Here is an 18,438-nt window from a genome sequence, read left to right as displayed (position 1 = left end):
ATTTCGCGGTGGCTTAAAAACGTCAACATCAGTGGCAGCTTTGGGTAGTGGATAAAAAAAAAACTCGGCCGTGAACTTTATTGGTTTCTGGGGGGTGCGTCCGCGCAACGGAACAGCTGCAGAGAGAGAAAACTTGGGCAGCTACCGCTTGGCGCACGTAAACGATTTTGTGTTGTGTAGTAGTCGCTGCGTTGCACTCTGACGCGGCGGTTCGTGGCTTGCGCTCTCTCTCTAAGCGCCAGGTAAATATACGGAATAACAACCTCAAGCAGCGGTTGGTTGTTCACGAGTCAACACCTTATCCGAGGTGTCAACACCAGTCTAGTCGCCTCTTTAAACGCATCTCGGACAACAACGTTGTTTATCACGCCGCGTATTGTAAAATCCGCTCAAAACCGGCCTATGCGATTCTTGTGGTCGACACTTTATGAGCCTCTGCTGACTGCGAAACAATTGTCTCCCCCAATAGGAAATTCATCGCCTCAATATTCAACTGGGGCGCACGGCCTGGCTGTGATCATCCTCGGGCGAACACCCCCTAACCGGAAAGTTTGGTTGAGGTCGTGACGTCACGTCCAGTCGTCTGCTTGAGTGTAGGAAAATTATGTTGGAATGGACCGAATTTCAACGCTGTTGTAGGGAGATCGAGGCCCTTTCGATCAACTTAAATGACGGCTGGCACTTCGTTGTTCAACAGGTCGGTGACTTTTTCTTTTGAGTTTTATTTGTGCATTTATTTATGCACGTCTGTGGTGTTGCGGTTTCGGTTACACGCGTAGAAAACAACAGATTAATCAGCGACTACAGTACTGCAACTGTTATCTGCTGTTTTAGCAGACAACTTCCGTCGTCTGCTAAACCTGCGGATGCCAAGAGAGGAGTGTTTCGCTATAGGGATTGGCGAGACATTGAGAAATATTCCGGGCGACAGGTTTATTTTTACGAAATCCACAAGGCCTCTATTTTTAACAGCATACCAACTTTTCCACTTTTTTATTTCATTTATATTTTTGGTTTGACGTTTTGTCTTCTGCTTCTCGGCAGTGTTTTCTTTTTATTTCGACACAATGCCCTAGAGCTTCGCTAAAATTCCGACACACAATGACCTTGAAATCCTGTAAGGAATCAATATATCTGCATAATACTTTTAATATTGGTTCCCAGGCGTTCAAGCAATAGTTATAAATTAAAAAAAAATAATAATAAGATGGATACAATCCAAACACTAAAATTAAGATATATATATATATATTTTTTTTTTTTCTTTTTTGGGGGAAAATTACAAGGGTCAAGACAAGACGGAAAGTTCTGTCTTGTCTGTCATCGTCACTTTCCTTTGTTTTTGTAAATTACCAGCCACTAATACGTCGTCTAGCTTCCGTGTACATATTTTGTAATATTTATGCATGTTTTGATTTTCTAAAAATAATTTTTCTGCCGAAGTAGCTTGAAGCATAAGGAATAAAGATTTAATCAATCAACCCATCCTGATAACTTAAACTCTGGGACAAAATAATAACACAGCAGTTATTCATGTTGTCTGGTATTATATCCATTTCTTGTCTCAGTTTCGATTACGACGTTATTTTTTTTTTTTTTTTTTTTTTTTGATACTTCTTTGTATGACTCATGAAGCTTGGTAGTTTGACTTCCCTAAGGACAGAATTCTAGCATACGACTGGGATATTTTGCGAAGGCGATGCCATCGCGCGAGAAACGATGACGTCATCCTGACATTAATTTGTGACGTCCTCTGCCTCCCTCTGCCACCCACGATTCGAACCTTATGTCTGCGGAAAGACAAAAAGAAAAGGGCTGGGGTGGGTTCATGGTCGTGAACTTTGAACTTTCTTTTAGCCCCACGGACATCGTCGAGGTGCTACGAATCACGTGCTCGCAGTAGTCCGAAACAGCCGATCGGCTACTACTGAGTGACATGGACGAGGAACGGCTAGGTGTCTTTTTATAGCGATCTGGAGAGAAAGAAGAAATTAAAGATGGAGAGGGGGTGCATTGCTAAATACAAGCCTGAAGGCGGGGAGGGCGAAAAAAAAAGAAGACAGTGAAGAGGTGAAGAGCGCAAAGAAATAGTTCAGCCGACACTACAAAGAAGGTCACACTTTGGAAGAAAATAACGGTGTACCACCGTCGTCGCCGGCTCTTTTTCCCCTCCCTCTCTCTTTATTCGTTTCCCTCTCCCTCGACCTCCCAAGGGTTTGCTGTGTGTGTCCCATTTGCATGTGCGATGCTGTCCCCTTTCCCCTCACTTCCTCTTTCCACACACACGCACACACATTCGCCTCCTCCGCCACCTCCAACCGGAGTTTTTCGTTCCCTCGCCTGCTCGCGCCAGTTCGGCTCCGGCGGAGAGAGAGCGAATACACCGATCGACGCTACGCGGCGCTTGCGCGGTGCGCTCGCTCGTCCGGCAGTGAGGGAGAGGGGCACGGTCAGGGGTTCGAGCTTTCGAGTTCCACCCCCGGGTCTGAGCCGTGGGCCGAGTCCGACCGCGGTTCTCCCCGGCCCGGCATCGATTGGTCGCCGGTGCCAGACCAAACCACGGGCTCACTGCTGTGCAGCCACCACGTGCATTTTTCCCGCCAACAACACGGCTTCTCCCTCCCTCTCTTACGCTTTCTTGCTCGCGCGCCGCGACGTTTCCTCCTCTCCACGGCGCTCCCTCTTTCTCTCTTTTTCACATTCGTTCGCTCCCTCCTACTTTGGGAAGTTTCTGTTCCCTATTTTCCTTTTTTTTTTTTATTATTGTTAGGATAAATTCGGGATGTGCTCCTCCTTGGTCGACCCTCTTTATTATCGTTATCATCGCGAAAAAAGTTGGTCATAGTCCGCTTTTTTATCTCTACATGTGTGTTTGTGTAGGCTTTAGCTTTTAACCGACGGCTGATGCGGGTAAACTCTACAACTTCCCTTTGAGTTATTTCAGAATCTAGCTAACCACTACAACTAGTAATTTACAGTTTGTAATATGTCTTTACTCACCCTCTTTGTTAATTTTTCCACTTCTCTTCGACGATTAAAAAAAAAAAAAAGAAACGCCTTGGCTTGTCAGCGAAGTTCCGATAAGAAAAGTTCAAACGCCGAGTTTCCGCGTGTGCCAACGAAACGTCGTGAAGTGCGCGCCGTTTTGAAGTTTGTCCGATCTGGCACCATGACCAACATCAAATATGAATACGGTGACAAATTTGCTCAGATGGTACAGACCGCCAAATAGTCTTTATAACTCGTGCGATGACTTGACGAATAACCAAATTCAAAATAGTTCTTATTTGCTCTAAAAAGCTGATTGACAGGATAGAAAATGACAAGCTTCGTATTCAGCAAAAAGGTATGAAACTTCCTTTACCTTTCCACTCGTGAAAATCAGTCAATCAATCAAAATACTATAATAAATTGATCGGGTAAAGAGTTTCCGTGTTGTATCACGATTCCGTTTTACGCGACAACGTATTGTTTACATAAAAAAAAAAAAAAGTCGGTTTTTAGCGGCATACGCAAACGGTGATAATATACGGATTTCGCATTAAGCGGAAGTGGCGGCGGTCGTTCTACTTGTTTCCACGTTCTTTGGAGGTGAAGAAGGGGATTTAGGAACCAATAGCCTTTATGTCGCTTATAAATGGCTTCTCCGCCGGTGCACTGTGACATGTTTTCATCGCCTCCTCTCCCATCCCCCAGATTAAGAGCAGGAGAGAAAGGGAGATGGGCAGAAGAACAGGGCAAAGGGTGGAAAGAGGCATTTATCTGCGCGTGCGCGTTAGCACGAACATTTTGGAAACCTCCGCAGGACACTCCGACTGCTTGCATGCGTCGAAAAATGTAGCGCTCAGTGTTTTTACGTGGTGTTATTATTAATTTACTGCAATGTATTTTTTTTTTTATCTCCCATCATTGTATTTGTTAATTTCGTTGTTTTTGTACAGCGCGAAATAGCGAGCGGTGCATGTATGAAATGGTAAATAGAGAGATTTATTGCAAGAGAAAATGAGAGTAAGAGTGTGATGATATTAATAGCCTGCTCGCAACGCCGGCTAGTCCCGAAGGTAGCAAGGAAACGCATACTTGTAAATAAAATATCCAATAAGGGCACATAGCGTTAGTTTATATCAAATTTAACGCATTCTCAGTGCTTCTATAAGCATTAGATATGAAGCTTTTTCACTTGGCTGTTTTTTTGCATGTACAATTTATTGACATCTTTTCTTTTTTTTCTTTTTTTTTTTTTGTATGGTCACATTAACATTTCAGCGCGTATTATTCTTAGTCATTCTCCTCTTCGGATGCATTAAAGCTTTGTAGCACGTAATTTAGATACAGTAGAACTTTCAAGCTGCTTGAACGAATTCTGAACAATTGTGTCAGTAGTGCACAGCTGTAATGGGGTGCTACACCAAGGTGATGTTTCAACGTCAGCCAACCTGTGGGCATTGCGCATGCCCAGTAATCCTCTGGTTATCGCTCAAAAGTAGATTAGGGAACTGGATTCCATAAAAGGCAGTGGGAATGAGATGGCGTCAGGCGAGAGATGACTGAGGTCATCACAACTGACCAAATACGCTTCGCGACGACGTTAAGCTTAGAATGTAAACTTTTTTGAACGCAAAGCGTCTGATCGATGCCGTGACGTCACTGCGACATTCAGTCAGTCATGCTACAGGTTCTTGACGCTGCGGTGTTCAGAGTGAAGTGGAAGCTCCTCCCACCTCTTTCCACTTTAGCAAAGGAAACGCTGGAAAGGGGGGGGGGGGGGGGGGGAGTTCAGTTCGTTGACGTGCTCAGGTGGCGTTGTTGCAAGCGGTAGGCTGCGGTAGGCTAGTGACGTGTGATGTGTTCAGAACTGAAGACTGAAGTCCCGATGAAAGCGAGTGACTTCATAACTTCCGAAATGACGTCACAGAGGGTAAAAAAAAAAAAGTTGAAGAAAATGTATTTCTTGGAACTCCCAGTTTTCTTCAGCCCTTCAGAAAAAGGCGCCCAGTTTCCGTCTGTCGTTTAACGAGGAAGAGGTCAAGAGCAGTGCATGCCCTGGTACGCACGGCCAGGGGCTATTTTGGGGGTTTTCCTCGTCGATGGTAGCGCCTGCTTCCCCCTCTGTCTCACCGAGAAAGCAGGAAAAAAAAAAAAAAAAGGTGTGGGTGGGCAAAAAAAAAAAGATTAAAAAAGAACGCGTATGCGCTCAAACTTGGCTCAAACGAACAACGTAAATACACGTATATATAGCGTTTTGTCAAAATTTCTTACGCCCGCGCTAGCATCTCAGTCATTTTCCCTGTCCCTACAGTTGCCTTTTACGTCGTGCACGCAACTATAAGAAAGGAGTTTCCCGGTTTTTCTTTTATCGCGATGAACGGTACTAAATAAACGACGCTTTGAGAGGTGGCGCTGTCTATGGGAAGCGTGCGACAAGACAGTGGCGTCGCGGTGCGGCTCCCAGCTGAGTCGTTTGGCGGGAATATCAGTTGGATCGCCGCGCCCTTTTAGGTGTCGCACTCCGCAGCCAATCAGATTGCAGCGTTATTGTCGTACGCGTCCCATTGTCATTCCGCAGCCAATCAAATTGCGGCGTTATTAATAATAAAGTCCGAAGAAGGAATCAGGCAGAGCATGAACATATTATGCCCTGCTGTTCCCACTGACAAAACGCTGCCCGATTCCTTCTTCGGCCCTCATAATGAGTAACGCCGCGGTCTGATTGGCTGCGAAGACAGTGGCGCCGCGGTGCTGCTCCCAACAGAGTCGCTTGGCCTTGGCGGGAACATCAGTTCCATCAGTTGGATCGGCGCGACCCCTTTAGGTGTCGCACGCTTCCAATATCCGATTGATATTTTTCCTAAATCTACGTGATAATTTTTAACATATTTGAAAACGCTTTCGCTGCCACGCGCTTGAAGCTTTAGTTTGGAAATACATCCAACTCATTGGAAATAATCACGGGAGTAATGAAAGCAATGCGGAGGGCAAGTTCGTCTGCTTCTTGCGCAGGGGGTAGCGGTGACGTCAGAACGCCGAGCCCTGATTGGCTGATCGCCACCCCCTATCTGAGCGTCGTCTGCTCCTTTGCAACGTCGTATGCGTCTGTCTTACCTTTCGTGCGACTTTCGGAAGTGCAGAGGCCAGATGCACGAAACAATCTTGCGCCAAGAATGTGCGTAAGACAAAACTTAAGAACAAATTCGTACTTACGAAACGAAATTTTCGTAAGTTTTGCGCAGATTACGACAAAAGCCTACGACAGCTCCGAAGCTGTCTTACGCACCTCTTACGATCAAACCAGCATATGCCCGCGCGACCCTTGTGAACCCTGCCCGCATTATGCTTTGATCGCTGACCTCAATTTTAGATTAAGAGGTCAATTTCTTCCTCTTGTTATCTCAATGTTTCCCGAGGCAACGGCGACTCTCGCCGGTGAAGAAGCGGTGAATCTCCGACAGACGCAGGAAAGGTAAAGCAGCCATCGCTTTGACTAGCAGACGTAAAGCAGACGACGCCAACCGCGCCAACCCGCCGACGCCGTTAAAGAGTGAGGAGTCTCGTCGCACACGAAAGGAGGGAAAAAGTATTTGGGAGGGAACTTGCGGACACTAACCACCAGCTGACCACCCTCCACTTTCGGTTCTTAGCAAACAAACCTCGGCGCCTCGGGACACCTCGCCAGTGAGTCCTTTGACTTCCCTCCTTGATGCGGGTCTGCTAGTTTGACAAAAGCAACGTACCGCTCGAGTTATTTCGTCTGCCCTCTCTGAAAGGCGAAGTCGAGCTCGCTCGACTTCCGAAAGTCGCGGAAAAGGTAAGACAGACGCAGACGACGTTGCAAAGGAGCAGACGACGCTGAGATAGGGGGTCGCGAATAACATCTATCCAGTTGCAGACGATAAACTGCCGCCTGGTGTTGTAGTTGAAATTTGTTTTCGGATCATTTAGGAAATTCAAAAACCAACAGAAGGCTTGAAACACATTTGTCTTTTAGAAGTCTAGGCGTAACACTTGCGTGTCCCACTCTGAAAACGGTGTCACTTCTTGATGTCTGCTGACGTTTGCTTACTTTCGGATTCGGAGCGTATCGCTACAGATCTACGTGAAAGAACGTAATATAAATAATAGAAGATACAGGTTGAAGTCACACAATTTTTACGTTTGCATTGTTTATGTTTGGTCTTCGTGTAGTAGGTCCTTTCGTTTGCTAACCATTCAACATTTGTGGGGAAAATGGGCCGACCATGATGTTTAAAGGGACAGAAGAAAGGCCTTATGAAGAAAGGTGACAGACAAGTGTCTCAAACTCGGCCAACAAAATTTATTTCACCACAACGCTTTTATATCCATCTAAAAATCGCAAAAGCAAAGCTCGGATTTCCTGCAAATAGCTCCTTTTGGAAAGTTTATTAAAAGCTTGGCGTCCAGCGAAATCGCGGACCAGAATTTTCTTTCCGTAAATTTCTAAAAATTGCAATGGCAACTTTTTTTTTTTTTAATTGATTCTGTTATTTTTACATTTTACTTACACAAGGTTTGAGCTCTAAGGAATGGTAGCTTGACTATGCGCTGCGACAAACACTGGTTGCTTTTCGGTTTTTCAAAGCTATATCTGCAGCAGACGTATTTTAGTGCTAGAACACAAAGCAGATCTCCCATTACTCTCCCACAGGACGAGCCTGGATGCAGTTATTTGGAGAAACGGTCCGTTATAAAGGCACAAAGTCGACATCTGAAGGACGTACCAAGTGATGACTACCATGCTGCAGACTTCGGCTTGAAAGAAGTTTGTACTTTATTACACATTCATCACCACAAACTCGAGAAATTGCGAAGTTTCACTGGCACGGTAAAATGCTTCCTACAATGGACCGGAAAAAAATTTACACATGACTATCTCTAATTACTTCTAGCTTTTTGGAGCTTATGATCCATGATCTTCTCATCTCATTTGCGCTTCATATCTGTTTATAGCATATGCTACGGCCATTGATGTGATTGTCGAGGTTTGAGTTTAGTGCTGCTATACACATTACGTTTCCCTGACAGGAGCTGGACTGTGACAGTGTCATTGAAGACAACCAAGAGGCATTGAGATGTGTCTACAACATTGTCTACAGCGTCAGCTACAGTGTACCTGTTCTCTACTTCAACATCTGGAAGCAGGGTATGTTGAATGGGATTGCCGTGTATTTCTGGATGCTCACCAACTGGTTTCTCGTGACATGCAGATGGATCATTGCTGCCTCTTCCAGAAGTGTGGTCCATGGTCCCACATAGCTTTCAAGGCCAGCTGAAAGATGTCTGGTGGTCTACAATAACACAACAGGTTGTTGCCAAACTACAAACCCTCTTTTTACATCTTCAAATTTATAAATGTCTGACCATGCAAGTTCGGAATGTTCGTCAGCTTAGCACAGTTTTTATCAACGTTTAACAAAATTGAAGCCACTTTTGCAAAGAGGGCAGTGAACAAAATAGCAATGGGGATTAGAAAATTAAGCTCTAGGAGAACTGTACTGAATGATGTTAGTTTTAGCAGATAACATTATTTCTGGCAAACTTTTTTTTCTTTTTTTTACATATGCAAGTTGATTTAGAAAAGGAAACAATTCTATGAGTTGCACTTGTAGCACCCCTTAATCCCCTGACATTATTTTGAAGCACTGACTACCCTTCCAAGACAGGAAGATTCATACCTAAAGTTTCACATGCTTTAAGAGATTATCCCTGAACGAAGCAAGTACCTCTCGTGTCAAACCAGGTTTTGTTAGTTGCTCAGTCCATCGTGTCTAATCGGCCAAAATGCAGGCACAAGTCATCACAATTGCCAAACTGTCATTTAGACCTTCCGTCTGTGAAGAAAATGTGCCGGCAAACAACATAAAATACCCAATAAAATTGGCTGAAAAAAAAAAAAAAGTGGACCTCTTGTTATTTAGGAATGCCCTCACACAAAATCTGTTTTCATCAACTAAAACCAGGAGCATCCGATCCTGGGAACACCTTTCTTCCAGCTACACCCCTGCAAGACAGCTCAATTGATGGATCAGGTCCTACCCAGTCACAACAAGTAAGACGTCCCAATGTCTTACGAATGTCTCGTTAACCTCCGCGGCAGCACTTGTCCTGTCCACACACCAGCCTCCGGGCGGACAGGTTGCCAAGGCACAAGCCGGGCATGAGCTTGGTGCTCACATTCATAGACGAAAAAGCAGACTAAGCGCACACTCGCCACTCTAGACTGCTTCAGCACAATCTTTACTCGAGGACAGCTTTCTGCGGCCATGCAGTCAAAGCTATGGGTGTACCTTGTGCGCAGACTCCTGAATTGCCACAGAAAGTTGTTCCCAAGTATAGGTAAGGCACTCTCTTTGCTAGGGGTCGGCAACCGGTGGCGGCCCCCCGGCACACCTCCTGGCGAGTACCGCAAGAAAAATCGTTGGTTTCAAACCTGGTGTAGTCAGAGATATTAACTCCGTCAGGAGCTGCATACAAGGTGGTTACCCCCCATTCACACTGGAAGCGGATCCGCGTTCGCGAAGCGGTTGCGAAAGCGGTTGTATAAAGATCCAGTGCAATTGCACACGCATTTGATGTCATCATGTGCGCGTGCAATTGTACTGAATCCTTATACAACCGCGTTCGCAACCGCTTTGCGAACGCGGATCCGCTTCCAGTGTGAATGAGCCCTTAGTCTGATATGCAACTTTGCTATATTATCCATCAGCAGTTGTTGAGCACTAAAGTGAATCAATATTTAAGTTTGTCGTACCTAGGCTGCATTTTGTTGTGAAATAAGGTTTTATACCCTTATCAATTTCAAACTTTTTGTTGCACACAGATGCTTGCTATGGGTATTGCGACTTGGCGTCCGGTGAAGAATTTTAGCAGAATCTCGTAGTCCACATTACAAAGAGCAGTCGGACGGCAACCCTCGATCGTTTTTAGTTTGCCCGAGTCTTAGGACTTATCAGAACTGCATGGCTCTGCAAGAATTACAAAGGCAGAATAACGGTTCAAGAGCCTCCCGAAATACAGCACGCAGCATCCACCGCGCGTCACATTATTTATCTTCGTCATCCCGCCCACTCTCGTCTCCGCTAAGTGGCGATTCAATCCGCTGCAGGAAAAGCTTCCCGACCCCTGCTCTACCATGCCGATCCGTGCTCATGCGAGGTCGCATCTCTTGACGCAGGGAGCACGCCAACTACATCGTCACTTGGTTGAGCAGCATGGCACCCCTGGTCGGATTGGACTTGCCAAACAGCTACTCGGCGCTGACGGCGGCGCGGCAGTGACGTGTCAGTCACGCTTGTTTCTACGGATGCGGTGCGTGGACAGCAGAGACCATGACGCTGCGCAGCATGTGCCGGTTAAATGTGAAGAGTGCAAAACAGTGTTACTCAGAGAGGGAGGTACGAAGTGCCAGGACCTTCTGCTTTTAAAGCATTAAAACATGCTGTACACGTGTCATCAGTGCATAGACTCAATGAAGAACGGAGTGGCCCCTAAAAAAACATTTATAGCACTTTTTTTCATCGCAATAAGGAACTACGCATTACAAAACGCTCGGTTTTTGTGCAAGTGTAGTGCTACTGGTTCGAACCAAATGCCAAAGTCTCGGAGCTTCACATTACCCAATTAAAAAGTTACAAGATTTTCAGAAATTTTCAATAAAAAAATGGTGGCCAACAAAGCACACTAATAGATGGAGTTGAATGACATCAGCTACTGAGAACGGGACCCCATTTGCCCATTGAAAGTTTAAAAAAATAATGCAAGCTTTTAACAATTATTAGTTCTGAAATTTTGACTTTCCGTCCGGACTGCTAGTGCTACATTTTCGGGCAAAGATCAAGCGCTTGGCAATGTGTATATTTTTGTAATTAAAAAAAAACAAAAAACATTGTTTTTTTTTTTTTTTTGGAGACACACTAGTTTTTGGCAAGTCTGCGGAGCATCAGGACCCACAGGCACGCCCAAAGAGAAAACTGAAATAAATGGCTTCCAACACTCGGGTCTTCGATTCACTATAATACAACTTTTATTCTGCGGCATTCTCCTGCGAAGAACTAGAGGCAGCACGACTCCATGAGTACAAACCCTTAAAAAAGCGATAGACTGCCCTGGTCGGTTGCATGGGGGGCACGGATTTCAATGACATGTCTCGTTTTTTTTCTCTGTGCATCGCGTACGACCTCCACAAACACGTCAGCTGCTGTCACGCTCAAGAGGAAGCAACTACAGAGGCGCTGATTGGTCCAGCCAACACGCCCAGATGAATGCAAGGGAGGGACACACAGTCGTAACCAATCCGCCGGATAGCCAACGCAACCAACTCCTGCTTTCGGCCGTCTGACAATAAATCGCTGCACACAAACAAAAAACACGGCATTTTCATTTTTTTTTTTTGCAACATTTTATAACATTGTTTTATTCTAAAGGGCGGCCGAGAAAGGTTTATAATCGTAAAACGTATCCAGTTTAGAAACCTTTATCCGACATCAATGAACCGAGAAATTTTGTACAAGTGGAATCTAGCTAGTAATTTAGTTAAAAGTAGCATGAAAACACCATTAAGCCAATAAAAGCTATGCATGCATGTTTATTACCCTCCCCTTGCCCACAAGAAAAACGTGGAAGAAAGAACAGCTTCAGAAATACACACACGACTTGTAAACCCGCATGCCGGTCTGACCAGCGGAATAACAAAACTTGGGCTGAATCTCGAGTTGTAAACACGACAAAACAAAAAAGAAGTTTCGAAAGGAAAAACTCTTCAGACCTAGGAAATTCAAAACAATGGAGACACCCAACAACGAAGAAAGAAGGTACTTGGGCAGTCTATGAGGGACGGGTATCGACTTTGAAACCGCAACGAGCAAACAAACGTTTCACGTGTTAAGAAAAGCGCGTTCGGAACGGAAAGAACACCGTGAGCATTCTCAGCGTTGTCGCAAATCTGTATGTACAAAAGAAAAAAAAAAAAAAAAAAAAGTGGCGTAGTCTAGGTGAGCGATGTAGAAGACTGTCCCGCAAAAGCAAGACATCGGCAAAGGAAGCGTGCTGAACCAATTCTCGTTGGCTGACGGCTCCTCCCATATTTGCAAATGTGGTGCTTTTTCACGTAATTGCATGTACAGAGTTATTGCCCATAATTGCAGTAATTTCAAGTACCGAGTTATTTCCTATAATCACGAGCATGGCGTCATTTACCACAGTCGCAAGTAAAAACTGATCTTCCGTAACTGCAAGTTTGGTGTTGCCGTCAAACCTACGGTGTTCGAGACACGCTTTTAGAACGAAATACCACACAGTTTATTTTTGTTTTATTAGTACCGGTAGTTTCCTGAACTGTAGGGAACGCCTCATTCTCGTCGTGTGGCGACTCATTCTGGCCAGTGGATTTTCATTTCGAAGTTTGAACTCGAAACGCATAAAAGCGCGGCATTTTCGTCCAAAGGTGTCGAACGAAACGCCAAATGCATGCCGGAGGACAAAACGGATTCTGCGTCGCAAAACGTGTCTATCCCAGTAGCATTTTACAGCTGCTCGCAAGCCATCAACGAAAACACTGCAGCTTTCTTCTTTCCATAAAACCCACTACAGAAGCGTAGAATAAAGGTAAGGTTGGTCACGGAGGTACACCGTCGCACCTCTGTTTCCGAAACCCAGTTTCATTACTTTTTTTGTTTTCGTCGAAGAGATAGGCGACGGGGAAGAAATAAGGCGACACGAAGACCAAGCTCTTTTGGGCAACGATACGCGCGCGAGTGAGTATCGCATTCAAAACAAACAAAAACACACAAAACGAAGTTGGGAATGTGTTGCAATCTTTGCTGCAGTGGAAACACTTTACAACCCTGAACTCCTCTCGCCAGTAGTCTTTTCTTACTTTCGATGTCCCCCTCCCCTCTCGAACCGTGCTCGTGGTCGGGACGTCCGACGCGTAGAAAAGGCGGTACAAACTTCGTTTGGGGGAAGGGGGACGCTCCGGCTCCTCTTGACTAGCCGAGGCACGCGCGCTGCCGTGAAACGCGGCGGCCCCGGTCGCGCGTCGACTGCGGTCGTTTCTTTGCGTTTCGTTAAACTTTCCTGACTAGAATGAGACACTAGCTGTAGCCTGGTCAAAGGCGGGCATCACACCAAACCTATTTTTGTTCTATGCCCAGCTGAAACATCTCGAAGCAGGGCGGAAAGTGCAAACACCTTGCGACAAGTTCGTTGCGGCGGCTCTGGATGCGTCGTTCGAACTATGCTTCCGACCTGTCGACGAAGCAGAGAGCAAAAACCTTCCGGCTTGGCGCCGCAATAAATAACCACGCTCCGACAATCACCGCACCAAGGCCGCGCGCTCCCCTTGCAGAAAAAAAAAGAGCCCACGCGATTTGTCGCAAACGGCAAAAAAAAAAAAAATGTTCGTGCCCGGCTATCCGTCCACCTTTTTATATGTATGTACAAAACAACGAAACAATTGGATACCTCACACGCAGAACAAGCTGGAAAATAAAAATCGCCACACAAACGGACAAAAACAAGTAACAAAAGTGAACCACAAGAAAAAAAAGAGAACAAAAAAAAAAAAAAAACCTAGTGTCACCATTATTATCACTCCCTAGATTCCAGGTTCGTGCATGGCTGCCGGCATTCCTCGTCGTCCGGTACCGCGCACGCACGCACACACACACAGCTTCGATCACTCGCCGCATCCCGCGTCTTGACTTCGGGCCCGTCATCTCTGCCGTCATTCGCGCTGCCCCCGCCGAGGGGGCGCCACCGACGTGTGGGGCTCGCGCATGCGTTGTTTATGAGCTGCGGCCGTGCATGCGTCGGGTGGCGCTTGGTTCTGCAGCGCAGCGGCGCTTGGTTCCGTGGTGTTGTCGTGGGCGGCGCCACTAGGACTTGGGCTTGACCACTTCAACGGTGCCTCCCCAGCGTAGCCTGTAGAGGCCCGTGCGCCACCGTATGGTGGGGTCCCACAATGCGTTGAGGTACAGGTAGAGGGCACCGCACTCACGGAAGGTCCACGCCACCACAAACTCCCACTTGCTGAAGGGCAGCAGCCCATTCTGAGGAAACAGGGGCACAATGTCAGGTGCGTAACTTCAGACTGCACCTGTTTATCACACTACTTCGATTAGAGTTGAAGCAGCTGTCCGCGATCCACGCAACAAAAAATGTGAGCTTAATTTTTTGTTGGTTTTCCTTCCACTTGTTTTATGTTGTAATAAATGCTGTAATGGCCTTCAATGCTACTTGATAACTTTGTGAAAAAATATTAGCCGGACAATCTTTTGAAAGAAAAAGTTGATTTTCTCTTCTATCTTTTGACTTGGTTGATCCCATGTTTTCGTACCTTCAGATAATAAATGCGGCACCTGCGGGCAGCTCCATAGCAAATCGTAGCAAAATACGTCATGAAACAGAATTATTGCGTTCCCCTTCAAAGGGGTAATCTGCCATCGGGTTCTAGTTGGTATAATGGGGCAGGGTGGTGATGCCTGTCAAGCAACGGGCAGCACTGTTATTTCATTCCTTTTTTTCGGCACCCTCAGTTAGTTGGACTCAAAAAAAAAAAAACATTCATTGATTGATTAGCTATGTAATAACACTGTCCTTAGCAGTGGCATAGCCAGGAATTTGTTTTCAGTGGGGAAAGCTGAGGTGGCCACGATATCCATAACTTGTGGCGAGGGGAGGGAGGGCAAAACGCATGTGTATATTATTGGGAGCATTCCAACACCTATAGGAAGAATTCACTGGCAACTGTAGCTGTGTGCGCGGCTGACGAGCGCGTGCTCAAGGCGGGCTTCCACAGTTCTTTTGCAACGTGCACTCCGCACAATCAAGATTGCCGGGCTTAGCAGCCTATTAATGTGAGCTCGTTCTGAGCATGCACTCTAAACACCGCCCTCAAATATGGCGTGCAGTGAAAACCCCCTATAAGCGGTGCACCACTCTGCCTTGGTAGAAGGTTAGTAGCGCTGCCAGTGACAGCATCCATGCTACATCGTATAATAAAGTGCCCCCCGCTCCGACCTATTCTAATGCACCCGTAGCGTCCTAGCTGCGCCTGCACCAACCCGCAGCCTCGTTTGTCCATCTCGCTCCCAAATGAAGGTTTGGCACCTTGACATTCGAAACCCATCCACGTCCAGCATTGCCCTGGATGCGTTTTTCGCCGTTCGACACGCAGGAGTCGCTCGGGCTTGGGTTCAGTCGTGTGTCCCGCAGTTGTGAGTGACAACGACGACAACGCGCCGCAATGTTTTTTGTTTATCTGCGCTGAAGACGCCTTGACGACGCGTCTTGTGTTTCGACGGTCCGGAAATGACCACGGGGTGACATTCACCAGGGCCAGTAATCAGGAAAATTGACACGAGAACTATTTTTCCTTCCTCTCATTATCGGTCTGCTCTTCGCTCGCTGGCAGACTAAGTAGACATGCTGGGATTAAGATGATCTAGGTGCCTGCATGGAGGGGATCTGTGTCCTTAATTTTCGGGCCCTGTCTAACAAAAGTTAGCGGGGACTGTGACCTCAATCGTCTTGCATAGCGCTGCGCTCGGGTAAGCCGAGATTGATTAGAAAGGTTGGCCTACATAGGACGGCTATGCCAGTTCAGCCAAGGTCTAAGCAAAATGCTTCTGCTGAGTGCTGCACTGTGGTGCCACTGGGCGCATTAAGTTTGTGCTCCAGAGAGCAAGAGCTCGGTGCTCCTTTTACTAAACGGCCAAGAGTGCCACCGTAGACCAACACTCGAGCGCGCTCTTCGTGCACCGAGTGTTTCTCGGAGCGCGAGTGACTTTGCGCTCCGCGACGTCACGTCCACGAACAAGATTGCTGCGCTGTTGGGCAGACCATTGAGACGAAAGGTGCAGCCGGACCGCTGCCCCTTCTCAGTTGATTAGTGCTTAATCCAGCATGTAAAAATGAGTTGATTTGAAAGCCAAGACAGCAATTAGCATTCCAGAAAAGGTTTGTTTGTGCATCTCGCCTGAAAACGAATTCATCTATCAAACGGTTGTGTTGATAGCACAGCGACAGAAAAGTTGTCGAGATGAGGAGACATTCGGACCGTTGCCCCTTTTATAATGCTTAGCACAGCGAATAAACATACTTCGATTGGAAAGCCGAAACATCAGTTAGCGTCGATGAAAAGGTCTATTCATGCGTCTTGCCTGAAAACGAATTGATCTATCGCAGTGGTTCTGAACCATCGATGTTTCGCGAACCCCTTGTGGATCGGCTGAGATGATAGAGGACCCCATTTATGGTGAGGGGAGGGGAAAGGTATAGGCTAAATATAATGATGATTAATTAAATGAATATAACTAAGGGCTAGTGTGAAGTGGACTTCTCTTTCTGACATACACACAAGAAAATTCGCCCGAAAACTGAAACATTTCTTCTGGACCTGAGAAAAGACGACTTTTATTGCCGGGCTTAGGTGATGAGGCAGGGCTTCGTGGACCCCTAGAATGCCTTTGCGGACCCCAAAAGGTCAGCGAACCCCCATTTGAGAACCACTCATCTATCGAATGAGCGTGCCGATAGCTCAGCGACAGAATAGTAGTCCTAATGAATAAACAGACTGCTGCCCTTTTTAAAAGGCTTAGCCCAGCCACAGCGAATAAAGATACTTAAATTGGAAAGCCGGAACATCAGTTAGCGTTGCAGGAAAGGTTTGTTCATGTACCTCGCCTGAAAATCAATTCATCTATCAAATGGTAGCGTGCCGACAGCACAGCAACAGAAAAGTTGAGATGAGAAGACAGTCGGACCGCTGCCCTTTTTAGAATGCTTAGCCCAGCGAATCAAGATACTTTGATTGGACAGCCAAAACATCAGTTAGCGTTGCGGAAAACATTTGTTCATGCACCCCGCCTGAAAATGAATTGACTTGTTATCTATTGATTGACCGTGTGCCGGTATCGGTGTAGCTCCCATCTCGCGCTGCAAGACGGAACCATGAAATACCTGACAAGTTTGAGGGTTTCCCGTGTCGACAAGCGGGTTCAAAAATGTTGTCTTCAAGTTAAATTTGAACAGCATGCATGGTCAATAAATAGATCGGCTAAGGTAACTTTCCACATATGTGCTCGAAGCGAGTTTTCAAACCTTTCAGGAATATTAAAACATTCCTAGATACTTCATAACGTTGCCGTCTCTTACTTTACACTCTGCCGCTCCACACGGGCCTAATTAATTTATCTTCGAAATACTCTTGGCTTCTGTCACCCGTATAGTACAAGAGATGCCGGGTTCATCATAACCGTGCGGTCGGAAGGAGCTCGTGTGGCTCGTCAATAGTTTCGGTGTGTCGCGCGCTCCTGTACGCCATACGCCGTAAAAGTAAAGAAGTGCGGACTTAACACGCCCACTGTCTTGCCGCATGCTTCCAATAGGGTCGGCTCGATTTGGGGGGGGGGGGGGGGGGGGGTGTTGAAGGCTTATAAGTTCTCTTGCTATGCCACTGGCCCTTCGATAAACTACTTATTGGTCTGGACACTTGGACGGTTTCTGCCCTAGTAAATTTTGTCACAAGTAGTGCAGACCCAGGTAGGAGTAAAAAAAAGAAGTTTAAAAAACAAATAAAAAAAATAATAAATTTTTTGCTAAAGCCAATTTTAGCCAGTCTCACAAAACTTTTACCTGTTTGGAAGTACAGAATCGGGCAGTATTTTGGGGAAAACGTCTCACCAACAGAAAAATGTCAAGTGAGGTCTGGCAGCCCCTGAACTGCTAGTGCCGAGCGCTCCCCAATTAGCCAGTTAATTTCAGATCTTATAAGGCAGCATAACAGCTTGAGATTTGCAAGGGAAGCAGGAGCTGTCGATCCCTACAATTGTGAAAGAGCAGACGATCACAATTTCATCCTGCTTTCGATCTCACATTGCTGCGGTACTCTGCTCGTAGCAGACAATCTGCTTTTTTGGTCTGTTAGCAGACGACGGACGGCGTTTTCTCTTCATTTTCGTCTGCAAACAACACTTTGTGGTAGACAACATCGGTTCTTAGCCCGCGTTAGCAGACAAACTGTCTGCGAACGATACCCAAGCTTGCTTCAGGTGAAACAAATTAGATCTTGCTCACCGCGACGAAAATCTGACCTTGGTAATCTAAGCTGTGGCCACACTTCATACATTACACAAAACCGTCCGCAGACACTGTCCAAGGCACGCTCCTTACTCTCACGACACTCCTGTCACATTAATGAGTCACACAAAGACCGTCTGCAGACATGTTGAATGCATACATGTGTACAAAGTAAACATATGCTTTGAACATGCGCGAGACATATCCACAGATACTTCTGTCACCGTGTATGCAGTAAACAGTTTGTCCGCTATTGCGGGTTTAGGAACCAATGTTGTCTGCCACGAAGCGTTGTTTGCAGATAAAAATGAAAACACCTTACAGCGTCTGCTAACGGACCAAAGT

The 18,438-nt window shown here is 46.2% G+C and overlaps 2 protein-coding genes across 4 annotated transcripts in view; one reads left to right on the top strand and one right to left on the bottom strand.

The window, feature by feature from the left end:
• The first annotated feature begins 133 nt into the window (after nucleotides 1-133).
• On the top strand, nucleotides 134-13,501 carry LOC8023705 (ubiquitin-like-conjugating enzyme ATG10). Of its 2 annotated transcripts, XR_006077552.1 has the most exons (8): nucleotides 134-242; nucleotides 470-697; nucleotides 7,664-7,777; nucleotides 8,041-8,158; nucleotides 8,223-8,320; nucleotides 8,976-9,064; nucleotides 10,190-10,373; nucleotides 10,924-13,501. XR_006077552.1 is itself a non-coding variant. In XM_029994464.4 (7 exons), exons 2-7 carry the CDS (start codon nucleotides 605-607, stop codon nucleotides 10,290-10,292), a joined length of 615 nt encoding a protein of 204 aa, XP_029850324.2. In that variant the 5' UTR covers nucleotides 134-242; nucleotides 470-604; the 3' UTR covers nucleotides 10,293-13,501. The 2 variants fall into 2 exon arrangements, 1 of the variants encoding a protein (XP_029850324.2); XM_029994464.4 differs by having other exon boundaries at nucleotides 10,190-13,501.
• LOC8023706 (ceramide glucosyltransferase) overlaps nucleotides 11,016-18,438 on the bottom strand; it is a 34,516-nt gene continuing 27,093 nt past the window's right edge. For both annotated transcript variants that reach the window (XM_029994463.4, XM_040503391.2), the window contains exon 9: nucleotides 11,016-14,063. In XM_029994463.4, coding sequence (XP_029850323.4) covers nucleotides 13,890-14,063 — 174 coding nt within the window. In that variant the 3' untranslated portion in view covers nucleotides 11,016-13,889. The remainder of the gene's footprint in view (nucleotides 14,064-18,438) is intronic.

This window comes from Ixodes scapularis, unplaced genomic scaffold (assembly GCF_016920785.2).
Source record: "Ixodes scapularis isolate PalLabHiFi unplaced genomic scaffold, ASM1692078v2 PGA_scaffold12__126_contigs__length_90152505, whole genome shotgun sequence".
NCBI lineage: Eukaryota > Metazoa > Arthropoda > Arachnida > Ixodida > Ixodidae > Ixodes > Ixodes scapularis.
The sequence above is the reverse complement of the archived record's forward strand: the minus strand, read 5'-3'. Positions and strand labels throughout refer to the sequence as shown.